A 24,576-nucleotide genomic window follows, 5' to 3' on the forward strand; every position below is an offset into this window, starting at 1 on the left:
AATCTCCTCTGCACCCTCCCTAAGGCCTTCACACTTTCCTAAAGTGCGATGCCCACAACTGGACACAATACTCCAGTTGTGGCCGAACCAGTGTTTTATAAAGATTCATCATGACTTCCATACTTTTGTACTCCATGCCTCTATTTATAAAGCCCAGGATCCCGTATGCTTTTTTAACCTTTCTCAACCTGCCCTGCCACCTTCACCGATTTGTGCACATATACCCCCAGATCTCTCTGTTCCTGTACCCCTTTTAGAGTTGTGCCCTCTAATTTATATTGCCTCTCCTCATTCTTCCTACCGAAATGTATCACTTTGCATTTTTCAGCGTTAACTTTCATCCGTTTCCGCCCGTACCACCAGCCTGCCTATGTCCTCTTGAAGTCTATCACTATCCTCCTCACTGTTTACTACCCTTCCGAGTTTTGTGTCATCTGCAAATTTTGAAATTCTGCCCTGTTCACCCACGTCCAAATCATTAATATATAGCAAGAAAATCAGGAAAAGTGGTCCCAACACTGACCCCTGGGGAACACCACTGTACACCTCCCTCCGTTCACCACTACTCTCTGCTTCCTGTCCCTTAGCCAATTCTGTATCCATATTGCTACTGCCCCCTTTATTCCATGGGCTGCAATCTTGATGATAAGCCTACCCTGCGGCACTTTATCAAATGCCTTTTGAAGGTCCACATACACCACATCAGCTGCATTGCCCTCATCTACCCTCTCTGTTACCGCATCAAAAAACTCTATCTGGTCATTTAAACACGATTTACCTTTAACAAATCCGTGCTGGCTTTCCCTAATCAATCCACACTCATCCAAGTTAATTCTGTCCCCACCACTGAGGTTAAACTGACTGGCCTGTAGTTGCCGGGTTTATCCTTACACCCTTTTTTGAACAAGGGTGTAACATTCGCAATTCTCCAGTCCTCTGGCACCACCCCCGTATCTAAGAATGTTTGGAAGATTATGGCCAGTACCTCTGCAATTTCCACCCTTACTTCCCTCAGCGACCTAGGATGCATCTCACCCAGACCAGGTAACTTATCTACTTTAAGTTCAGCTAGCCTTTCTAGTACCTCCTTTGGAATCAATTTTTAACCCATCCAGTATCTCAACTATATTTTCCTTTACGAGACTCTGGCAGCATCTTCCTTGGTAAAGACAGATGCAAAGTACTCATTTAATACTTCAGCCATCCCCTCTACCTCCATGAGTAGATCTCCTTTATGGTCCCTAATCGGCCCTACCCCTCTTCTTACTACCCGATTACATGCTTGTAGAAGACTTTTGGATTCCCCTTTGTGTTGGCAGCCAGTCTATTCTCATACTCTCTCTTTGCCCCTCTTATTTCCTTTTCCACTTCCCCTCTGAACTTTCTATATTCTGCCTGGTTCTCGCTTGTGTTATTAACCTGATACTCACTATCTCTTTTGTCATTCAGGGGGCTCTGGCTTTAGTTGCCCTACCTTTCTGCCTCGTGGTAATGTGCCTAGACTGTACCCAAACCATCTCTTTAAAGGCCGCCCACTGTTCAATTACAGTTTTGCCTGTCAATCTTTGATTCCAATTTACCTGGGCCAGATCTGTTCTCATTCCATTGAAATTGGCCCTCCTCCAATTGAGTATTTTTACTTTAGAGTGGTCCATGTCCTTTTCCATAGCTATTCTAAACCTTATGATACTATGATCGCTGCTCCCTAAATGCTCCCCCATTGACACTTGCTCCACTTCGCCCACCTCATTCGCTAGAACCAAGTCCAGCAATGCCTCCTTCCTCAATGAACCGGAAACATACTGGTTGACTGAACACAATTCAAAAATTCCTCCCCCTCTTAGCCCTTTATATTGAAGTATAGTTGTTTATATTGAAACAGACCCAGTCTACACAATCTCTCCTCATTGGACAACCTTCTCATTCCAGAAATCAATCTAATGAACCTTTGCTGCACCCCCTCTAAGGCAAGTATATCCTTCCTTAGGTAAGGAGACCAAAATTGTACACAGTACTCAAGGTGTAGTCTCACCAGAGCCCTATATAATTGCAACAAGACCTCTTTACTCTTATACTCCAACCACCTTGCAATAAAGGCTAACATAACATTTGTCTTCCTAATTGCTTGCCATACCTGCATGTCAACTTTGTGATTTGTGTACAAGGACACCCAAATCCCTCCGACTACCAACATTTCTTAGACTTTCATCTTTTGAAAAATATTCTGCTTTTCTATTCTTCTTACCGAAGTGGATAATTTCACATTTCCCCACGTTATACTCCATCAGTCACCTTCTTGTCCACTCACTTAATCTGTTTATATTCCTTTGCAGCCTCTTTGCATCCTTCTCACAACTTACTTTCCCACCTAGCTTTGTATCGTCAGCAAATTTGGATACATTACACTCGGTCCCCTCATCTAATTCATTGATATATATTGTAAACAGCCGAGGCACCCTACTAATTACAACTTGTCAACCCGAAAATGTCTGACAATGCACCATTCTTTCCATATTGCAGTGTAGTTTGAGCCTAGATTACATATTCAAGTCCAAAAGTGGAGCTTGATAGCACAAGCTTCTGATTCAGAGTTAAGAGTGCTAACAACTGAGCTCTGCTGACAAGGTTAAGCCAATATTGAAACTTAGAGGGGAGCAAAACCACACCTATTAAGTCAAAAGAGTTAGTGCCACATTACAGTATGTGCATTTACTAATCTTTGATGTGACAAAAAAATTATAGCTAAAGAAACAGTTCATTGCATAATTCTTAAGGATTCTGTAGATTTTGCCCTGGACCATTAGAAATTCCAAAGGCAACAAATATAGCCAGTGCATCTCCAGGAGCCACTGCAGCACAGGGTCATGTGCATATCGTTCATGTGCCTCTGATACTCTGAAATAACATAATTCCAGTGCTTCTTCCTCCTGCACGTGCTCCATTAGTTCTTCAGTACAAGGCTTTTCCTCTAGCAAATTAATGCTATGGAGGTGGAGATACCCCAGCCTGCACAAGGCAAGTGAAAGCATTCTACTGAAACTATATGGAAGCTGTATTTTCACTGTTAGTGAAAATAGATAAAGTTTAGCTCCATGCATCTCCTCCCTAACATGAGCACTTACCAATGTATGAGGATGTAATACACCCAGTGGAGGATGCAAGGGCATCTTTTGGTATCTGAAGACAATAATGCCCTGCCTTTGGAGAAAGTTATTAGCAGACATTTGACACCAATGAACTACAATGCAGCAAAGCAAGTATGACATGATCAATAAACTGCCATGCGCAATAGAGCGAAAATCAAAAGGGCTGATTCCAGATCTGTATACTAGTGAAGAGCTGGTCAGAGAGAAAGGGGTAAATTTTAACCCCCAAGAATGAGTGAGTTGGAAGCAAAAATGCTCCATTTTTGGAGTGAGACTGAGTACCTCGCAAACATCTATCATTCTCCTTCTCAATGATGGCCCCCAGGGAACATCATCTGCTTCCAGCTGAGCAGAGCTTGGAGAGGAGTGTGCCCCCCAACGCGGACTCTCCACAGTTGTGCGTGCCACCAGTGTCTGCTTATGTTCACTTCTGAGTGGTGAATCACCAGGTGACAACCCTAACTAACCCACTGAGGTGTGAGTATCTATGCTGGTGCCTGGCTCGTTATAATGTGACGGTGTGCTCTCAGAGGCATGGAGATCCTCTGAGGAATCACCCTTGTCCAGGTCTAATGCCACTTCAGCAATCCTTGAAGGTCTTGGAAGAGAACATAAAGTAATATTAAGAATCATCACAAAAGTTATGTTCCGATGAGCAGACTGAGGTGTGCAACAGGTCAATCATTGATAACATCAATTCATGATGTGTGTGAGGGATGTTAAAGTTCTATCACCAGACTTTTGCAGGATGCCAGTCTCCGTATCTCAGACAGTGAAAGAGATGCAACAGAGAGTGAGTATCAGACAGATTCATGACATTGCATCAGAATTGGGGTGAGTGGGAGTGGTGGGTTCACAAATGGGGAGGTGAGGAAGTGCACAGAAAGTGTAGGTAAGTTGATACTGAGCCTTAAGTGGGTGTGAGAAGTGATGTGATGGAGTAGGCTTGGCAGGACAGAGTGAAGGGGGGTGCAGGATGAAGGTGAATCAGTAACGGTACTCAATTTTCCTGACCTGGTTAGGTCATTGAAGCACATCCTGCATTGCACCCACGACCCTGCCACAGTGCTTTTGCTGCTCAAGTCCTCTGTCACCTCGAGCCAGGCCTTCTTGGTGGCAGTGCCAGGGCATTTCCTTCTGTCAGCCGGTTACAATGTATCCCTCCTGCTCCTCACACCAACTAGTAGCAACTCCAGCAAAGAGTCACTGAACTAGGGTGCTGGCCTCATCCTTTGTTGCTCCATTTGTCTCAATTCCTTCTTTCTCCCTCAAAATCCATGGTTGCAATGGCCCTTTAAATATTGCAGCTCCCAGCAAGTCATTTGGGTGTGCAGTATGGCCGCTACGCAGCTTGGAGACGTGAAACCCGGAAGTCACATTAAGGGCCTTCAATTGAGATGCGATCGCTCGAGAAAATGCAGAAATTTTTTTTCCTAGTTTCCCGTCCGCTTATTGACCCCTCCGCTGAGTTCCCGCCTGTATGTTAAAAATTACCCCCAAGTTTCTAATGAGGTGAAATCACCACATGTATGGGCATTATGCCAATGCCAAAAATTTGCTTCTTTTTTTGATCAAATCTTGTGAAAGATAATGCCTTAGACGTCAATGGTAATATGGCTGATGGAGTTTGTTTGCAAGTGATAATTACCTTACACCAATCGTGACTTACACTACCCATATATATCTTCGGCATTTAATGTCAAAAATGAGTGGTCAGATCCACTCTTTAAAACTTGGTTTAATCAATGTGTAGTTACTGTGATGTAAGCTATGGCAAAAGTTGGGTTAATACAAGAGTTGCCATACCTCTATAAATGCTAAATAAATGATAACAATTTCACACACTGAGTTAAAAGCAAGGCATAAATATTGTGGGGTAGAGTTTCCCCCAAGCAGACTTTGGGTGGCTGTCCAGCAGTGGTCTGTCCTATGGGCCTGGTAGGAGACCCAGTTCATTTTTAGGGCCGGGTCTCATTGGCATCAGGACAGCGAGCTGCGGCCGGAAACTGAGTGCCGTAGGGCAGCCCGGCCAGCGTCCAGGCCAAAAGGTAGGTCAGGTGGGTGGGGTGAACTGAGCAGCAGCTTCATAAAAATATAGCACTTACTTTTGGGCTCCTCCAGCCAGGCCACCAGCTGATACTCGGTCCAAAAATAGCATCGGCGTCCTATTGACTTCATTGGACCCCGATTTAAATATCTAAATTAGCTGTTTGTCCTGCTATTCAGAGGATCCCAGGAAAATGGAGACGGCCACAATGATGGTGGCAATGTAGGCATTTCCTACATCACAACAGTGACTGCACGTCAAAAGTACTCCATTGGCTGTAAATCGCTTTGCGACGTCCTGAGGTCGTGAAAGATGTTCTATAAATACAAGGCTTTCTTTTCTTCTCATTCAATGAGGTAGTAAATTCTTCCACAGGTTTTCAGGGCACTATTGCCCCATTTCCACCAGGGTCTCTCAAAATTCACCCCAGTACGTCATATTTCCCCCGGAAAATGTGATATCTCCCTTCAAGAGACTGACCTAATAATATTTGCAATGTTGTTGCTCAGGAATCATTTGGTCATACTCCACTTGGGGAGATATTCATTACATTTCCATGTTGGTCACAACACAATCGTTATTGGCAAAGCAAATACTCTTAAAAAAACAACACAGCTTTGCATAATAAACCACTCAGAACTTTTCTGAATAATTGAATTACCCAGATCATCTGTAACGAGCGCAAGCATTGATAATAATCGAATGAACCCCCATGGAGTTGCTCAATCAATAGGTTGGTTGATACCAGCTGCCATTTGATTAGTAATTACTCAGCTTATTAAGTGAAATTGATCCACAAGTATCATTTTAAATGTACTTAATTGTCTCAAAGAGCTACAGTATTTTTAAGTTTAGGTGTACAGGTCACGTATGTATACTCATTGCAGGATTGTATAGGTTACTGAGTGTATATTCCATATTCAATGATTAAATATATGTGTACTCCCAGAGGAGTACACATATACTTAATGGAGTATTAGTTGTGCACTATATAAAGCGATTCAATAGGTTGCTGTATGTATACCCTAAGGTTTTTATTGGTAAATGCATGCATATTTATTGAAAGATTGTATTCTGCGTGTATAGTACCTGGGAGACTGTACAGTATACTGTGCGTATACTTCAGGGAATTATATAGGATACATTCTTAGTTATAAAACTTGCAAAATGGAACATGCTTTTCTCATGTTAGCAGTAATCTCATTAGCAGCTGCAGTGACAATTCTGAATGAAAATATGAATTATACAACATAATCCTAATTCAGTTAATTGATCAGAACAGGCAGAAAAAGTCTTCACATAACAGGACTGACTGCCCAAGTACAGTCAGTATTTAGTAGAACCGCCTGTCCTAATACTGACTCTATATATGACAGCACTGCGTGTTGATCGCCGACTGTATATAAAACAGCACCGACTGTCCAAATATATAATAGGTCTCACTGTCTACGCAGTGACTCTGTACATAATAGAACTAACTGTTGACTCTATATATAACCAAGGGGGTGAACATGGTTTTCACCAGTAGTGCAAAATGGGATCATAGCAAACGAGCAGCCCGTTTCACACCACGCCCGATTTCCATTTGGAAAAGAAAATTGGGCACAGTGTAAAACGGGCTGCTGATTTGCAATGAGCCCATTCCACGCTACTGGCGGAGACCAATTTCACCCTCGGTGGATACAAATAATATCTATATCTATATATCTATATCCTGAAGGTGATCTGTATCATTCTTAACCTATAAGTCTTGACACTTGTGGCTAAAAAAGGGGGCTGGGGGCTGGATGGGGTGGGAGGAGTAGTAAATTCCATTACGCTGACCCGAGGGCAACATTTGCAGCAAACCATGACATCATTGAAAATTCAAAATGGGGCCAAGGCAGAGCAGAGGCTTCACATCTGCACCATCTCAACCAGAATTAGGCACAGACTCGTTGCAACAAGCATTCTGGTTTAAAATATAATTCTTTGCTTCTCCTGAGGCCAGTGGACTTGCACAGAGTCCGGAGCCAGTGCCTCAATAACTCCATTTACTCAAAGGCTCAGCAGAGATGATCAATTCAGGAATAAATGTCAGGGCTAGTTTTTAAATCAAAAGATTCAGCTAGAAAGACGATACAAGAGCATAGGTCAGAGATCAGAAAAGGCCAGGAGTTTCTTTGGACCAGGAAGGATTCACCAAAACGGCAAGAAACAGACCCCAGTAGAGCTGTGGCATGTGGAGCTGGAGAAGGTTGTACCACTCAGCTAGTGGTTCATAAACCAGCGCAAGGCCAAAAAGCGATCCTCTCAGCTACAAGACATCACTGTAAATGGCTTACACTTCTAACCAATTTAAGATAATTGACAGATGCAGTTTAATGTAGGTAAGTGTAAAGTCGTACACTTTGGAATATGAAATAAGCAGGGGGATTACAGGATTAATGGGAGAATGCTGACGTAGACACATGTAGAAAGGGATCTGGGAGTCATAATAACAACACAACAAGCCAATGTCTGGCTACTGTCAAGAAAGTAAATGTGATATTAGATTGTACAAAAAGAGTCCGGCTGCAGCATATTGTGTTGTTCTGAAACCCTCGCTACAGGAAGGATGTAGCTGAGCTGAAAATGGTGGAGAAAATTACCAGCTTGAGTCAGTTTCATCATGGATCCTGCCCTGCCACACACATGGTCTGCACACCAATGCACACCGACTCTCTTGTGAGGCATTTCTTGGTGCCTATTGCCCCAACTCTGACTTCCCCTATCTGCCTGATCTTCCAAGCAGTTCAGCATAATGTGGATAATTAAAGCTGCCACATCTCAACTGAAAATTGATTAAGAAGAAAAATCTCAATGATGTTTGTTAAGATCCTAAGAGTTTTGTCATTTTCCCTGACTAGATCCTCATGAACTTTAGCACATGGTAAAATGTGCTCACTAATTCAGCATCATATGTGTCAGTTGTCTTGTTACCTACTTTCTGCCATCTAGAAAGAAATATATTATAATATATATATAGTCTTACTAAAATGAAAACAACAATAATGACAGCTGACTAAATTACTTCAGGATGCATCCTCACATGGAACCAAAGTAAAGTTTGCAGATCCATATCTGTAGCAGGGAGATGATCATAGGATTCTGCCACAACATCGGAGTGTCATCTTCAGGGAAAAAATATTCTGATACTTACTATAGATGTGATCCATGTGCTGCACACCTGAGAGAGTATTGTTTTGTGGACAATGAGGAGCTAAATGTAAGGGTGGAATAAAAATGTACTTATTTCAGGCTTATAAAGTCTGGTAGAGTCCTATATGAAGTACAGGCTGAAGTATCCCTTTCAAAGTATGTACATCACTGACTGAAAACCTCAAAAGGCTATTGTGATATCAATAGTCACATGACCCTCGGTAGGGTACAAGAAAGGAATTATTTTGCAATTCTAATACAGAATTATTAGGGAATTAAGAGCCCTCTGTACATGAATATTAATGAACATTTACCTATCTTTGAAACTGCGCTATCGTGCACTATTTAACATTTCCTCTACAACGTCCAAACCGAGGAAATAATAGGCCCTGCAAAATTACACCAGTGACCTTTCCTCTGTGTTTATTTTCATTCATCAGAAGCTTTGGTTCTTTTCATTGTAAGATATAAAAAATCAATCGTGTTTTTTCTTTTATAAAACGGTAACATTAAAGCAATGTGTCCTTTGCAGAGCCAGCTAATGCTCAAATCTGTCTCACACGATCTTCACCCTCATATTCTGTTTGATCACAGTCTGTTTGAAGTGCTCCTTTTTAATTCATAGAGGGTCTTTTTTTTTTAAACTGCCATGTGACCAGTTGGTACTTTGTGCAACCTTTTCACGGACAAACATTAAAACACTACCTCAATGTTTTCCTCCGTGTCTTTTGAAGAAGGTTAAGGACTAAACACTTTCAAGAGGACAACCTGAGGCTTCCATGATTTTGAAGAGATACTCTGTTTGACAGGTGCTAGAAAATGTTGAATGCTTCATTCAATGGAACCACGGAGTACCTCAATTGTCCTTCGTGGGCTATACTGCTACCTGAGGCAATATGTTTAACGTTTACACTGCTCTTCAGCGGTGCCATGCTGGATACCATTTTCCGGATTTCTGCTCTCCGTAAGGAGCCCAGGCACCTGCTACTTGCCAGCCTCCTTATAAGTGATCTGGTCTATTTAAGCCTGCTGATGGCCACGACGGTGATGTGGGCAGCTGTCATCAACATGCCTATACTACTGTGCCTCATCAATTACATGCTGGTCTTCTCCAGCTTCATTAGCGGCTTCTTTACCGTTACTGCTATGGCTGTGGACAAGTACATTGCAATCTGCTGGCCGCTGCACTACCGCTCCATTTGCACACCCGGAAAGACTCAGAAGACTATCGTCCTCATCTGGGCTTTAGCCACGCTGTACCCGTTGGTATGTCTGCTGATGCTTCTGGTGGCTGGGTCTCCCATACTGGTCATGGAATCCTTTCGCTGTGTCTTTCCTCCAGTTGAAGAAGGTATTCTAGAAACTTCCTTTGCTTTATTTCAAATCCAGCAAGCTGTACTTGCTCTCACCTTCCTGGCGAGCGGAGTGACAATAGTATTCTCTTACTGCATGATATACAAAGAAGCCCGTCAGACTTCTCCTAAAGTGCGTGCACGCAAGACCGTGCTCCTTCACGGCCTTCAGCTTTTCCTTTACTTCATACCAGTTGCGAACTACATTATATACTCCAACCTGGTCAAAAATAGGGCCATCAAAGTACAAGTCATAGCCCAGCTCCATTTGATCAACGTCTCCCTTTTCTCTATCTTGCCTCGGTGCCTGTGCCCTGTGGTGTTTGGGCTAAGAGCTAAGGAGCTGTACCATCATGTGAAGAGGCGCCTCTGCAACCCAAATCAAGTAGCACCTCAACCAAACTCAACAGAATTCGAAACATATCCAAACTAAATCCAAAAGCTGAGTGGAAATTTGCAGCCAGCTCAAGGACACCTCTATCCCCGACTATTCCTGACTATCTTAATCCAGTACATTGCAATATGAATCTTTGAGAGTAAATTTGCATATCTCAGAACATACTGAGAAGTATTGTAGTAATCTGTACTGTACTTGATGAAATGTGAATAGTTTGCAGGTCATACTTTAGATTAGATTAATTTTTTTAAAATCTCGGTTATGTGTGACATATGGAGGGAGATCTGGAAGAAAATGTAACAAGATGACCATAGTGTGTTAAAATATTTTCAATTAGTGATCTTTGAAATGTTGAATGCTCTTCACACAGATTAGCTGTGGAAATATGAGAACAGAATGCATGCAAATCTGAAGGAGCTTTTAAACAGCAGAAGTAGTTGTATATCTCCTTTTCTCCCTGACAATGCTTTGCTTGTTTGGTGTTTGTTTAAGTGAAATACCCTGAGATTATGTTACATCTTTAAATTTAATGCAGGATAATCCTTTTATGAAATCGCGTTTATCTCATTGGTGGCTTTGGAATGACATTTTGTTTTCAAAACACAAGGGTTTAGTTTTAGGAACATTGGCCATTAAGCCCCTCGAGCCTGTTCCGCCATTCAATGAGATCCTGGCTGATCTGTGACCTAACTCCATATACCCGCCTTAGCCCCATATCCCTTAATACCTTTGGTTAACAAAAATCTATCAATTTCAGTTTTAAAATTAACAATTGAGTTAGCATCAACTGCTGTTTACGGAAGAGAGTTCCAAACTTCTACCACCCTCTGCGTGTACTGTTATTTTTCCCTCTGACATACAAATAACAGCTAATGAAGCTGACCCCTTCAAAACACTTCTTAAAAGCTCTGATCATAATGCAAATATATTGAAATTGAGGTTGAATTATGGGATGTGAGCTTTGAGCAACCACTCCCTTCCTAGTGATATGAAATTCTCAAACAAATAATTAAATAACATGTTGTAGTGATTCATAGAAATAACATATCACAATAGTCTCTATGAGCTATAATATTTATACAGTCAGGGAATATTATATTTAAAAGGGTAATTTACTGATATTTTTTAAAGAAAAAAATCAATAAATTACCCTTTTAAATATAAAAGGGTATATTCCTTCAAGCGAGAGCTGGTCCTGTTTCTGGCTGGGGTGGAGGTCACCTTGTATAAAAGGTAGGTACTGCATAGCATTTTCAGGGCCAGAGTGATCTCCTGGACTAGTTTCGATTGCCTAAGGGAGTCATAGAGGAATTTCCCAGATTCTGTTTTCCCGAATTGGTCTGGGTTTTTCGCCTCTCCCAGGAGATCACATGGTTTCTGGTGGAGTAGGGAGTGTATATATTGTGGGACAGGTTGGATGGATATATATAGGAATATAGGAACAGGAGTAGGCCATTCAGCCCCTCGTGCCTGCTCCGCCATTTGATAAGATCATGGCTGATCTGTGATCTAACTCCATATACAATATATAGTCTATAATATTATATAATGTTTTATATATTTTTACATATTATGTTGTATTTATTATATATCTATATAATACAGGAAAGGGTTTGCCCTTGAACAAGTATGCATGCATACAAGTTATTTATTTACTGGTGAGTAATCTGTAAAATGAATAGATCAGGAGTGACCAACCACGATGGCCCAAGCCTAGATAGATAGATAGATAGATCGATAGAGAGAGAGAGAGAGAGAGAAATACCAAGGAGGGAAGTGGTTGCTCAAACCTCACACCCCATAATTCAACATATTAGATTTAGGTTTCCCCTGATCCAAATTCAAGTACTTTCACTCACAAGGCTTGCTAAAGTTTTAGGAGATTATAAAGGCTCAAATATGATTGTACCTATTTTTTTGGTCTTCTAAAGCTGGCAGGTAAATATGTGAAAAAAATCTCATCTATATGCCACTGGGCTAGATGGGATAATGTGTAGCTGATAGTTAAAAAACATTCCATTGGATTTGTGTTAAATATAAATGTGACTGTTTGTGCACAGAGATACCTTTGCACTTCAAAAGATGGCAGTTCTTCCACAGAAGAGCAAAAGATGGCTTGGGCAACAATGGTTAGTCACTCCTGATCTATTCATTATACAGAATAGTTAGCAGTAAATACAATCTATGCACTGTAGAGTCATCTGTACTACTAGTTCCTAATGGAGGGAAAGTGAGGGTCTGGGCAGTCAGGCTGGGGTGAAGTGAGGGACGCTGAGACCAGGAGGAAGCTTACAGATGGGGGGTAGGCACATAGGGTTGGCAAAGGGGACAGAGAGCTGAGAGGCTGGTTTGAGGTCTAGGAGTACTCATGGGGGATGGGTTAAAGCCAGACTAAGGAGATGGAACCTGGAAGTGTTTGGTGTGACCGTGTCCTGGGAGGACTCAGGAATTCCAGGAGCTAGCAGCATTTAAGACAGCGGCAGTTTGCAACAAAGATGGTGGTAGCAGAGGCAGTAGCGCAGTGAGTGGCTGCTGGGGCTGGGAGGAAAGAAAATAGGAAGGCCCAAAAAATATCAGGACTTGGGGCTCTGCTGAAGGATCCAAGATGCATGAACAGAAGAGAGCGTAAGTCAGAGGCTCCAGGGAAAGGAACATTCTAGGCATTGAACGATAGAATTGGCAGGTTGATCGATACATTGTGATTTTTTAATGTTTATTGTGTTCTAAATTTTATTTTAAGAGTTCATTGTGGGGTGTATGTGTGGGGAGCCAATGTGGCCACTAAAAGGATTTTTTTCCCCCGGAATGTATTTATTCTGGGTGAATGAAATTTTTTTTAGAAGGACAGCAGAGAAATAAGTGTTTTTTATTTTATTACTTCTAGTAAATACAAAAGTTGAACCAGTTACTGTATAAATTGTACAGAGTATAAACCAGTAAACACATGCTAACACTGAAGCCACAAAATTCCTCCATTCTGGGGTGTAATGCTGCTGTAAACTAGGTGGGCAGGGGAGGGATTTGGGGCTGAAATTCCCACTAGTGCCACCTCCCTACACTATAATGCTATGTACAATCTACATCAAGGTGTACTGGCACACCAGGGCCTGACTCTGGTAGAGGTAGGGATTGTGATGACTTCAAAAGCTGGTTTCGCCATGGCAATCGATCGCAGTGGGAAAGTTGAAATTGGAGGCCTTTTGTTTTTACATTTTTTCCTGATATGTGGCTGGCATTGCAAGCCTACAAACATCATGGGAAGGTGCTACACTAATATCCTTCCCTCCCTGCTGAGGTGGGCATTCCAGTAATGACAAAAATAGGGTATTTGCCCACCCAAAATATGCACATGCCCCAACCCCAGGAATTGGGATGGGGTCATGGGCACATCCATGTGGCGGGCAGCAGTTGTGAATGGCTCCATAACCACCCCCAGCAGGTTGCCACAGGAATTGGCAGAATGTCAGATGTCAAAAGTATTCCAATCTATAGTCACTTTAATGAGCACAAAATACAAATTACAAAGTCTTCATAGCTATTCGACTTGTTTGAAAGCAGTGTCATACTTCAAAGGGATGAGGGAGAACAGTGTCCTATAACCTCCCTTCACCAGATATGATGGGTAATTTTACAAGTCTGCATTTCAGGTAGGGCGCCTCATCTGCTGGGAATACGTATCAGAATTTAAACAGGCACATTCTGACCAGCGAAATGAGCGGTTAGAAAATTGAGGCAGTGCATGCCTGAATTTAAGATATGCGCTCCCAGCAGGCCAGACTTTCTGCTAGGAGTTCAGGCTCATAATATTACCGCCTTGGTCTCCGATCACCAACCTGTAGGCCATGAGCTTTGAGCAGCACTGACATATTGTCACCTGGCATGTTGTCAGAACTTCATTATCTTACAGCAGCTTTTCTGTCACATAGTGTTATGGAGATGACTCCACTTCTGCAAGTTTAGAAAAGGAGCATCTACGTTTAAAATGCAATCTAAAATCAGGAGCCTTTCAAGGCTTTTCTGTCATGTCACTGAAGTACTGCAATGTCATCTGACGCTAGTTAAATAAACACTCAGTTTCGCTGGACGCAGGGTAAAGTTATGGGCTTCTAGGTTCCACCATCACTCTGTGATCTTTCACCCCTATGTTACTATATTTGTAACCTGTATCAGCAGGGAAGAAAAAGTCACATGAGCTTAGTGTTGAGATTGATTTGGCCTCCAAATAACCAGACAGCAACTGAAACAACAGATCAGGATAAAACAAGCAAGAATTTACAGAATGGAATAAATATACTGATATTCATTCTCTGCACCTTCTCTTTAATGGAGGGACAGATGCTTCCCACAGGGAGAAATGAAATGAAAGGGAAAAATTAACAGAATTTCACCTCAGGCACCATTCACATTACTTCTTAAGGAGCTGCACTGAAGAGAGACCAGGGAGAAGGTCACCTGATCACCGTCCAGGCTGCGATGGTGCGCAGCACGAGGCAATTAAAAAAGGGGAAGAATAGCTGGAAGAAAAACTGAAAGATAAAAAGAGGATTTTTTTGCCGAACAATAGAGATTGTACACACGGGGGAACAACGCATGTGCGACACAAGCTCTGCCCATTTGATGAACCAATTTTGCAGCAGGTTCCTACAGCCGACGTTAGGACTCCAATTTGTATACACAAGGCGCTTAATGCTTGTTTCAACCGTGCGCCATGCACACCTAGAAGTTGTCTGCTAACAGGAAATAGTGACTCAAAATTCTTCCCCACCCCCCCAACATTGATTCATCACCCAAAAAAATGATGTTCAATTTCTCCCCCATGGATCCTATCATTCTCAAGGATGTATATTGTGGCCACATAGATCCTCACTTGTCCTCAATAACACAAAGGTTAGAAATATCTCACAAGAGCTCTACAGCTTTTTAATTACTTGAAAGCTCTGGGTAGGTCTGCAGAATACACTCACTACTAAAGGTTTTATTATTGGTGGTAGGAACGGGCTGGAGCTCAGGAAACAATTGACAACTGGAGAGTATCATTAATCACTAGACTGCGTGTGAAGGAGTTTAATGAGAAACTATTCGTCCTGCTCTGCAACTTCGATAGTCTGCAGTCCACTGGGAGCAAGAGAGAGGCACAGACTGGAAGACAGACAGAATGTACCTACAATTGTGCAATATGCTCTTAGATTAATGGCTCCAATATAACTATGAACTATATTGGATAAATCTAAGATACCAGAGGGGAAATGGACTAATAGAAGTGTATTTGTTGCAAGATATATCTTTAACATAACTTCATTAATTGAACACAGTGGATCTGCTAATTCCCTTAGCAGTCATAACCCCTCTCACAATACTTACACTCCCCATAGCTTTCTCAATGTTATTCTGCAGATAGCAGACTGAATTTGCAATATATTTGTGCAACCCACAAAAGAATAATTCTAGTGGAAATTTATTTTGTTTAGTTTGGTCATGGACAGCTGAGATATTGCTCATAAACAGTTGAAGCATGCACACAAAATTTGCACCTTTTATGCAAATCAATATACAATTAACATATTGACTATTTTCTATTTCTTTCCAATGACAATTATGCCTGCCATATCTCCTGTTATTAAACTAGTGATAAAAAAAAGAAATGCTTACATTTATATAGCGCCTTTTACGACCTCAGGACATCACAAAAGCTTTACAACCAATTAAGCACTTTTGAAGTGTAGTCACTGTTGTAATGTAAGAAACGCGGTAACCAATTTGCACAGCAAGGTCCCACAAACAGCAATGAGACAATGACCAGATAATTTTTTTTAGTGATGTCAGTAATACCTAATGGAACAAAATTATTTTATTTCCAATCTGTAGTTATGTCCTCAAGAAAATGTCTTCATTGTGAAGACGGGATTTTTTTTTTGCAGCGGTTACATTTCGGAAATGTCCTAGAACCATAGAAAGAAACCATAGAAAAGATACAGCACAGAAGGGGGCCATTCGGCCCATCATGTCCGCGCCGGCTCAAAGATCAACCAGGTGCCCTTTCAAATCCCACCTTCCAGCACCCGGTCCGTAGCCCTGCAGCTTACAGCACTTTAGGTGCAGGTCTAGGTACTTTTTAAAAGAGTTGAGGGTCCCTGCCTCTACCACCAATTCGGGCAGCGAATTCCATACACCCACCATCCTCTGGGTAAAAAAATTTTTCCTCATGTCCCCTCTAATCCTTCCGCCAATCAGCTTAAATCCATCTTTTCTAGTTCTTTAACTCTCTACCAGGGGAAACAGTTACTTCCTGTCTACTCTATCTAGGCCCCTCATAATTTTGTACACCTCAATCAAGTCTCCCCTCAGCCTCCTCTGCTCCAAGGAAAACAACCCCAGCATATCCAATCTCTCCTCGTAGCTGCAATTTTCAAGCCCTGGCAACATTCTTATAAATCTTCTCTGCATTCTCTCCAGAGCAATTACATCCTTCCTGTAATGTGGTGACCAGAACTGCGCACAATACTCCAGCTGTGGCCTTACCAGCATTTTATACAGTTCCATCATTACATTCCTGCTTTTGTATTCTATACCTCAGCTAATAACGGAAAGCATTCCATATGCCTTCTTCACAACCTTATCTACCTGTACTGCCACCTTCAGGGACCTGTGCACATGCACTCCAAGGTCTCTCACTTCCTCTACCCCTCAATATATTCCCGTTTACTGCGTATTCCCTTTTACTGTTTGCCCTCCCTAAGTGCATTACCTCACACTTCTCTGGGTTGAACTCCATTTGTCACTTTTCTGCCCATTCTACCAACCCATTGATATCTTCTTGGCGTCTACAGCTATCCTCTTCACTAATCAACTACACGGCCAATATTTGTGTCTAGACCCTACATTCAAGTCCAAATCATTAATATATACCACAAACAGCAAGGGGCCCAACGCTGAGCCCTGCGGCACACCACTGGAAACGGATTTCCATTTGCAAAGACATCCATCAGCTTTTACCCTTTGTTTCCTGTTACTGAGCCAATTTTGGATCTAATTCGCCACATTTCCCTGTATCCCATGGGCTTTTACCTTTCTGATCAGTCTGCCATGTGGGACCTTGTCAAATGCCTTACTAAAATCCATGTAGACAACATCCACTGCACTACCCTCATCAATACTCCTTGTCACTTCCTCAAAGAATTCAATCAGATTTGTAAGGCATGACCTTCCATGAACAAATCCATGCTGACTATCCCTGATTAATCCATGCCTTTTCAAGTGATAGTTTATCCTTTCTCTCAGTATTGATTCTAATAGTTTGCTCACCACCGAGGTAAGACTGACCGGTCTATAATTGTTCGGCCTTTCCCTTGGTACAATGGTACTACGTTTGCAGTCTTCCAGTCCTCCGGTACCTCCCTTGTATCTAGTGAGGATTGGAAAATGATCCTCTGAGCATCCGCTATTTCCTCCCTGGCTTCCTTCAACAGCCTAGGAAACAATCCATCTGGCCCTGGTGACTTATCAACTTTCAAGGATTCCAGTCCCTCTAGTACTTCCTCTCTCCTTATGTTTACCTTATCCAATATTTCACACCTCTCCTCTTTAACTACTACATCCAGATCATCCCTTTCCTTTGTGAATACGGAGATAAAATATTCATTTAAAACCCTACACACATCCTCTGCTTCTACACACAAGTTACCCTTATCATCCCCGATAGGTCCCACCTTTTCCTTAGCTATCCTCTTGTTCTTAATGTACTGATAAAACATCTTTGGGTTTTCTTTAATCTTGCTAGCTAATATTTTTTCATGCCCTCTCTTTGCTTTCCTTTTTTACATCATTCCTGTACTTTCTATACTCCTCTAGGCTTCCTGCAATATTTAGTTTTCTGTGACAGTCATAAGCTTTCTTTTTCTGCTTTGTGTCCTCAGCTTTCTGACTTTTGCTATCAGTTCCTGGGTTCCTTTCTTATCCCAGAGCCAGAAACCTACAGCCCAAAGAGTGACGGGCAAATGCATCAGTACATAAGGCTGAGTAATACTGAAATTGACCTTTGCTGCAAAAACTTCAATATCTTTGCAATGACGAGTCCTCGAAAAAAACCAATTTTAACAAGTCAGTTTCTTGACCTTCAATCTAAAGTCCAACCGTATTATTATAAAACTTGTTCGACTCATCAGGGGCTCATCTATAACTGAAACTTCTCATGGGACCAAGGCAAGGACAGTATATAACAGGAGATGAGTTATCTCAAAGATTTGAATCACAAGGTTGGAAAAATATGCTGAGCCAACTGGGGCACTGAAGCTTTAGAAGATTCCCTAATTAGCCAGTGGCTTTAACCACATTAACAAATCTTAATCACTCAATATGAGACATCACTAAGCTGAAAAGTAGCAAGCAAAGGGTAAATGGATTATTATTTTGCCTTGTAATGTTTATTGTTGATCAAACTCAATTCAGCTCTGGTATATTTGCTTATCTCTTCTATGGGGATTTGTGCACAGTAGAAAATGGTTCACATCTGGTGGGGATTGAGATGGCACATTTGGAATTACTCTCTTGTGGTTGAAGAACGGGCTACATTTTTATAGCACCCACTGGCCTACTCTTAAGGGTAGTGTTGAATTTCTACATTTTAATAAATACAGATTTTTGAAACTAATGTCCATGTTCTTGAAGACAAGTCAGTGCTAGGAAATAGAAATGTTGACTGTTTGTTCACAATCCAAATCTCCCAGGTCAGGTATTGCATGGGTTTCATGCAGAGTAAATTTCCCTTATCATTTTCTACAGCAGTCATACACTGTAGCCTCTTGGTTGAGACAGTACCAAATTGGCATGGAGTTTGGACTGTTTTATGCTGTGAATTGGCTTAGGGATCTTACAATTGATTAAAAAAAAACTAACTTACATCCAGTCAGTCAGTCAGAGGAAGAATCAAACCCAGGTACCAGTGGTAAAAAGACACACTGGCGTTGACTTTTCAGTAGCCAGGGACGGTGATAGCAATCTCAAAGAGTGGCCTTGCACAGAAGAGGAAGGAAGAGGAAAAGTTACTTGAAAAACAAAACTTTTCTTACAGGCAGTACACAGCTGGCGCCTGCCACAACTAAACTCCGCCTTCCCTCCCATTTCAGAAGAACGCCCCAGTGGAGTCCAGGGAGCTCACCTCCTGTATTTTAATGGCCTCAAGGCCAGAAATGGTTGGCTGAGGTCAGGAGCCCATCTCTGTGGTGGCCAGAAGTCCCCCCCCACCCCTCAGAGATGTGCCCCAATCAACAAAGAGAGGGTAGAAAGTCTAGGCCATTACCTCCTTGATCACAAAATGTCTTGGTAAAGTAAGTTTTCCATTTTCTGCTGATTAAAGTGAGACAAAACAGCGCTAGAAATTGAATATTTTCCTACTCTTTGCATTAACTATCAACCTTAGTCCAGGTACTAGATGCAGATTGTTAAAAGGAACAGGAGTAGACCATTCAGCCCTTTGAGCCTGTTCTGCCATTCAATTAGATCACAGTTGATCTGTATCTTAACTCCATCTACCCACCTTGGTTCTTTTTGAATCTGATGAGCTCTCAAGGTTACAAGAATAAGGATTACAATGTAGGAACAAAGAAAACACTGAACAATAAAAGATCAAAGCAAGCTTGATCCATCAAGGCTGCTTCTAACAAATCATGCATGATTTGCACTATCGTGGACTTTGTCCACTTTATTTAATCTTACAAGGAAGCTAATAACCATTAGCAAAACACCCCAAATTATAAAACTCAGAAGTTTCTCAGAGTTGATGCTGCAAGCATCGCCTTTCTTAACTTAGGTTTACAAGCATCGAAGTTGCTTCATCATCATTTGGTCTTAGTGATGTGGTTTTGACATTGTCCTGTTTACTCATCAAAAAATGCTGGATCAGTAGATTGAATGATGTGGCAGAAGAAATTGTTCTAAGGATGATGTGTTGACGTAATATATCACTGCTTGGTGAAAATTTGTTTTGACATGGGAGCAGGCTAAATTTGGAAGCATTTCTACTGAGAACTGAATTGAAATTTTGCAAGGTTTTTATGTGATGTTGCTGATAAATATGCTGCAGTTGGAAAAGACAGGCCAGTCTATCTATGAAGGAAAATGCTGAGAAAAGATTTCCTGACACAGATTTAAGAGACATTCAGAAAGCATGAGCACAAATTGTAAATCAGATTGGAAGGTAGATAGTAACAGGAATAGTATGAGAGGAATGAACCAGATTACTAGTCACTTGTTGTAGGATTAGGTTTCTCATTCATGATTCTCCCCACAGTAAATTCTTGATCTCACCCAGAATGTCTTACAGATGTTCTTAGTGGAGAACAGGCACTTCCTCACGGAAAGTGGAAAACCTCCAGGCCACTCTCACGTCCCTCCTAGATTACAAATAAATGTAATTCTGAGATTCCTTGGAAGAATTTGTTTGCATTTTTTCTTAGCACTGACTGCAAATATTTAAGTTTCATACTGTGAAGCAGTATGTGATTCCAATTTGTGAACTACATTTGTAGGCTTTGTCTTGTATCTTCCAGAGAGTAATTATTTTCTCACCGCAAAAGTTCTAAAAAATATGTATTATGTTAAGATCAGCCAGGAGTTGGTGCTTCCAATCCTTCCCCCACATTGGATGAAAAAGGAACATAGGACCAGGAGTAGGCCATTAAGCCCCTTGAGCCTGTTCCGCCATTCAATTAGATCTTGTCTGATCTGTATCTTAACTCCATTTACCCGCATTGGTTCCATATCCCTTAATACCCTTGCCTAATAAAAATCTATCAATCTCAGTTTTGAAATTTTCAATTGACCCTCAGCCTCAATAGCTTTTTGAGGGAGAATGTTCCAGATTTCCACTACTCTGAGTGAAAAAGTTCCTGACTTCATGCTTGAACAGCCTAGCTCTAATTTTAAAGTTATGTCCCTTTGTTCTGGACTCCCCCACCGGAGGAAATAGTTTATCTCTTTCTACCCTACCAAATCCTTTAATCATCTTAAACACCTTAGTTAGATTACCTCTTAATCTTCTATGCACAAGGGAATACATGCCTATTCTATGCAACTTGTCCTCATAATTTAATCCTTTTAGCCCTGGTATCATTCTGGTGGATCTCCGCTGAATCCTCTCCAAGGCCAAAATTCTTGAGGTGCGGTGCCCAGAATGGAACACAGCACTCCAGATGCTGTCTAACCTGAGCTTTATACAACTGTAGCGTGATTTCCAGCCCTTTGAGATAAAGGCTAACATTCCATATTCTATTTGATTACTTTTTGTACCTGTCCATTAGATTTTAGTGATTTCTGTACATGGACCACTAAATCTCTCTGCTAGGGGTTAGACCCAAATGGGCCAATAATGTATATCCTGCTCCACACAAAAACCTCTGCCCTTTCAGCTCAGCCATCTTCACTAAACTTCACAAAGATATAACTCTTTACTCTGGAGGACCAGCACCTCTTGAGTTACTACATTGATGGTAGAACACTTTACAGTGGAGTATAAAGGGCTCCATTTTTCATTCTAACAGTTTCTTTGGCCTTTCGGGTAAGAGTTATAGATGCTTCCTTTAATTTTATAAGCCCAATATTCGGCAACTCAGACAAAACCCCAGAGAAATTAATGTTATCTGAAATCCAAATAGTTTGTGTGTGGCTCTCAGGACTATCAATGCGAATAGACACTGGAAAATAAATCTTGCAGGTGTCAGTTTGGCTCAGTTGATAACAGGCTTGCCTGAGTCAGTCTGCTCTGGATTCTAGCCACACCACAGGACTTGAGCACATGAAACTAGGCTTACATTCCAGTGCTGTGCTGAAGGAGTGCTTTATTGTCAGAGGTGCTGTCCTTCAAAAAGAGATGTTAATCTGAGGCCCCATTTACTTGTTCCAGTAGACAGATGTATATCACAGATCCTTGACACTATTCAAAAACAGAGCAGTGAGTTCTCTTAGTGTTCTGGCCAATATTCCTCCCTGACTCAAACAGATTAACTGGTAATTAATTTGTTGTTTGTGGAATCTAGCTGTGCTCAAATTGGCTGCTATGTTTACATGTATAACAATTACTCAATGTATTGTATGCAATATTTCTGAGAGATGTCAGAAGGCATTATATAAATGCTGGTCCTTCTTTCTTTCACCACATCATTGACTATTGTCAATGAAATATGTCTTTCAATAAATGGAAAAGGGCAAACAGGGCATCAATGCAATTGTTTAATTGGCTAATTATTTAATAATGGCCTTAAGTTTAAGAGGGGTTCTAATTCATGGACAATCAATGTAATTTTCCCCACACCATGGTGCATGATGTAAGCTCACTATTTCATATGGTCTCAGGACCTTTCATTGTTCTATATCAGAGCTGCTGCTGTGAGGCCAGGAGAATCACAAAGAAAATAAACAGTGGTACTTTTCTCTGTTGATGAATGTTGCTGGCTCATGTTGCAATGCCCTAATGGTCACGTGTGTTCAGTCGATCATACCCTGCATACGAGGAAAGCCAGCAATTGCTGCAAAGCCACAAACTTACGTGAAAACAACAACAACAACAATATACCTCACTATCCTTACGACTGGGCTTGCTTAACGTTTCCTAGTCAGCCTCTTGATTCTGACCGGCTATGGGCTTGAGATGAGCAAGTTTCCCCTCACCAGGCTATGCTTGCTCCCCAAACTTAGCTGGCTGACTGACTGACTGACTGTACCTGTATGTCCCTTTCTGCTTTTCTCTCTGTGTGCAAGCAAGCGGGCAAGCAGTCTCTCTGACTTCTCCCCCATGCAGTGATTTGCCAGTAGGCCTGTCAATAAAATCAGCTACTTCTCCTCTCTTCCCACCCCTTTGGGTATGGGTTTAAAGAAACCACCTCCTGCTACTCTCAAAATGAATAGGGGCCTTCATGTCTTAATGACCCTGGGATGAGACAATTGACTCAATCCGAAATAGACTGCAAACTGCAACATTCCATGGATCATCTGACTTTAGTGAACATCTTCCATGCCTGACCCATTAACAAATAAATCCTTTGTCCAAGTAGCTTTAGTTTGTGGCTTTTTAAACCTATGTTTTTATTTTTTTTAAAAACACTTAAATATAACTCATTCCCAAACCCTTTCTGTGAAGACTGAAAAAAAAAATCAAAAATCCTGAAATGTCAAAGTTTTTAATACAATTTAAATGCAACAATGTTACTGGGTTAATTTTTAAAATAAAACATTCAAGATGTTGCGAGACTAGATGGTATGAAACATGGAAAAGACCATGAGAGCTGCCATGATGGTGCCATTGCTCATCTTACCATTTTGAGGTCATTAAAGTGTAGTCTGGCGGTGAGGTGCAGTGGTGTCTGCTGAGGAGGTAGGACACAAGTTCCATCCATCCTCTGCAATTCCCCAAAAGGAACTTCCCATTCTCAGCTGAAATATCTGACAGCAGGATACCTGCCCAGCCTCTCAGTCAGGAAAAGATGCAAGTCAGTGAAGGAACCCACATCATCTCTTATTCATTAGTGAACTACTTTGTATATCCTGGTCCAGAATATCAGACATCCTCTAAATCTGACTGGAATCCATGCTATGGATCTACAGATCAACAAAGTCTTTAAAGCTAAAACTCTAGTAAAACAGATTGAGTCCCTGAGCCAATAGGTATATGGGTAAAAGTTGCAAAAATATAGTTTCATATATCAGAGAAATAAGCATGAATATGATCCAAATGCTCTGGGTCTCTTAGGAAAGCAACAGTTTATTTCTATCTGCAGCTAAAGTAGACATCTTGCAATCAACATGCTTGTTGAATTCTTTTATCAAGTCAAGTCCTCTCCTGAGATTTCCTAATGAGTTACTTCAGTCAGCTCACACAGATCCTACCTTGCATGATCAATTCAGACTTAATACTATTTTACAGGGATTGATTGAATCTCTATCTATAGTTCGTCATATTTCCTAAAGACTCAACACTCCCACCCTGTAGTGTAGACTGGCAAATCATCAATATCCCTGAATCAATTTTGGCTAATGTTCCAATGGGACTCGTATAATTTTCATTAGCTGACATCTGACATCCTTCCAGATTACTGTATTAGATTAGCAACTTTTGACTTATATGTGCATCAGGCAACACAATTGACTAATTTACTTATCGGTCACTGGACTACAGGAGGAGCCTGTTTGGAGGAACAACCCATTTTCCACCCTAGTCTACCATGACCAACACAAAAGGACCCCGTTATCCAATTATTTTTACCCTTGTACTCAGTATCAAGGTCAGAGTTAAAATTTCCTAAATTTTCAAATTCGTATGGAGTGGTTTTGCTGAACTGGGCAGTGAATTAGGGATTGTAGGTGGTGGTGTACACAATTTGTTCCTGAATTTGCACAAGTTGAATAGTGCCCTTTATTCATAGAAGAAAAAAAATAGGAGGAGAACAATGAGCTTAGTGCTAGCCA

At 41.3% G+C, this 24,576-nt stretch overlaps 2 protein-coding genes across 2 annotated transcripts in view; one reads left to right on the forward strand and one right to left on the reverse strand.

Annotated features, from left to right (window-relative positions):
• dner (delta/notch-like EGF repeat containing) overlaps positions 1–24,576 on the reverse strand; it is a 227,826-nt gene that overhangs the window by 182,847 nt on the left and 20,403 nt on the right. The gene's annotated exons all lie outside the window — the stretch shown is intronic.
• Positions 9,193–10,158, forward strand: LOC137331702 (probable G-protein coupled receptor 148). Its single transcript, XM_067995693.1, has one exon. It carries the CDS (start codon positions 9,193–9,195, stop codon positions 10,156–10,158), a length of 966 nt encoding a protein of 321 aa, XP_067851794.1.

Source organism: Heptranchias perlo, chromosome 13 (assembly GCF_035084215.1).
Source record: "Heptranchias perlo isolate sHepPer1 chromosome 13, sHepPer1.hap1, whole genome shotgun sequence".
NCBI lineage: Eukaryota > Metazoa > Chordata > Chondrichthyes > Hexanchiformes > Hexanchidae > Heptranchias > Heptranchias perlo.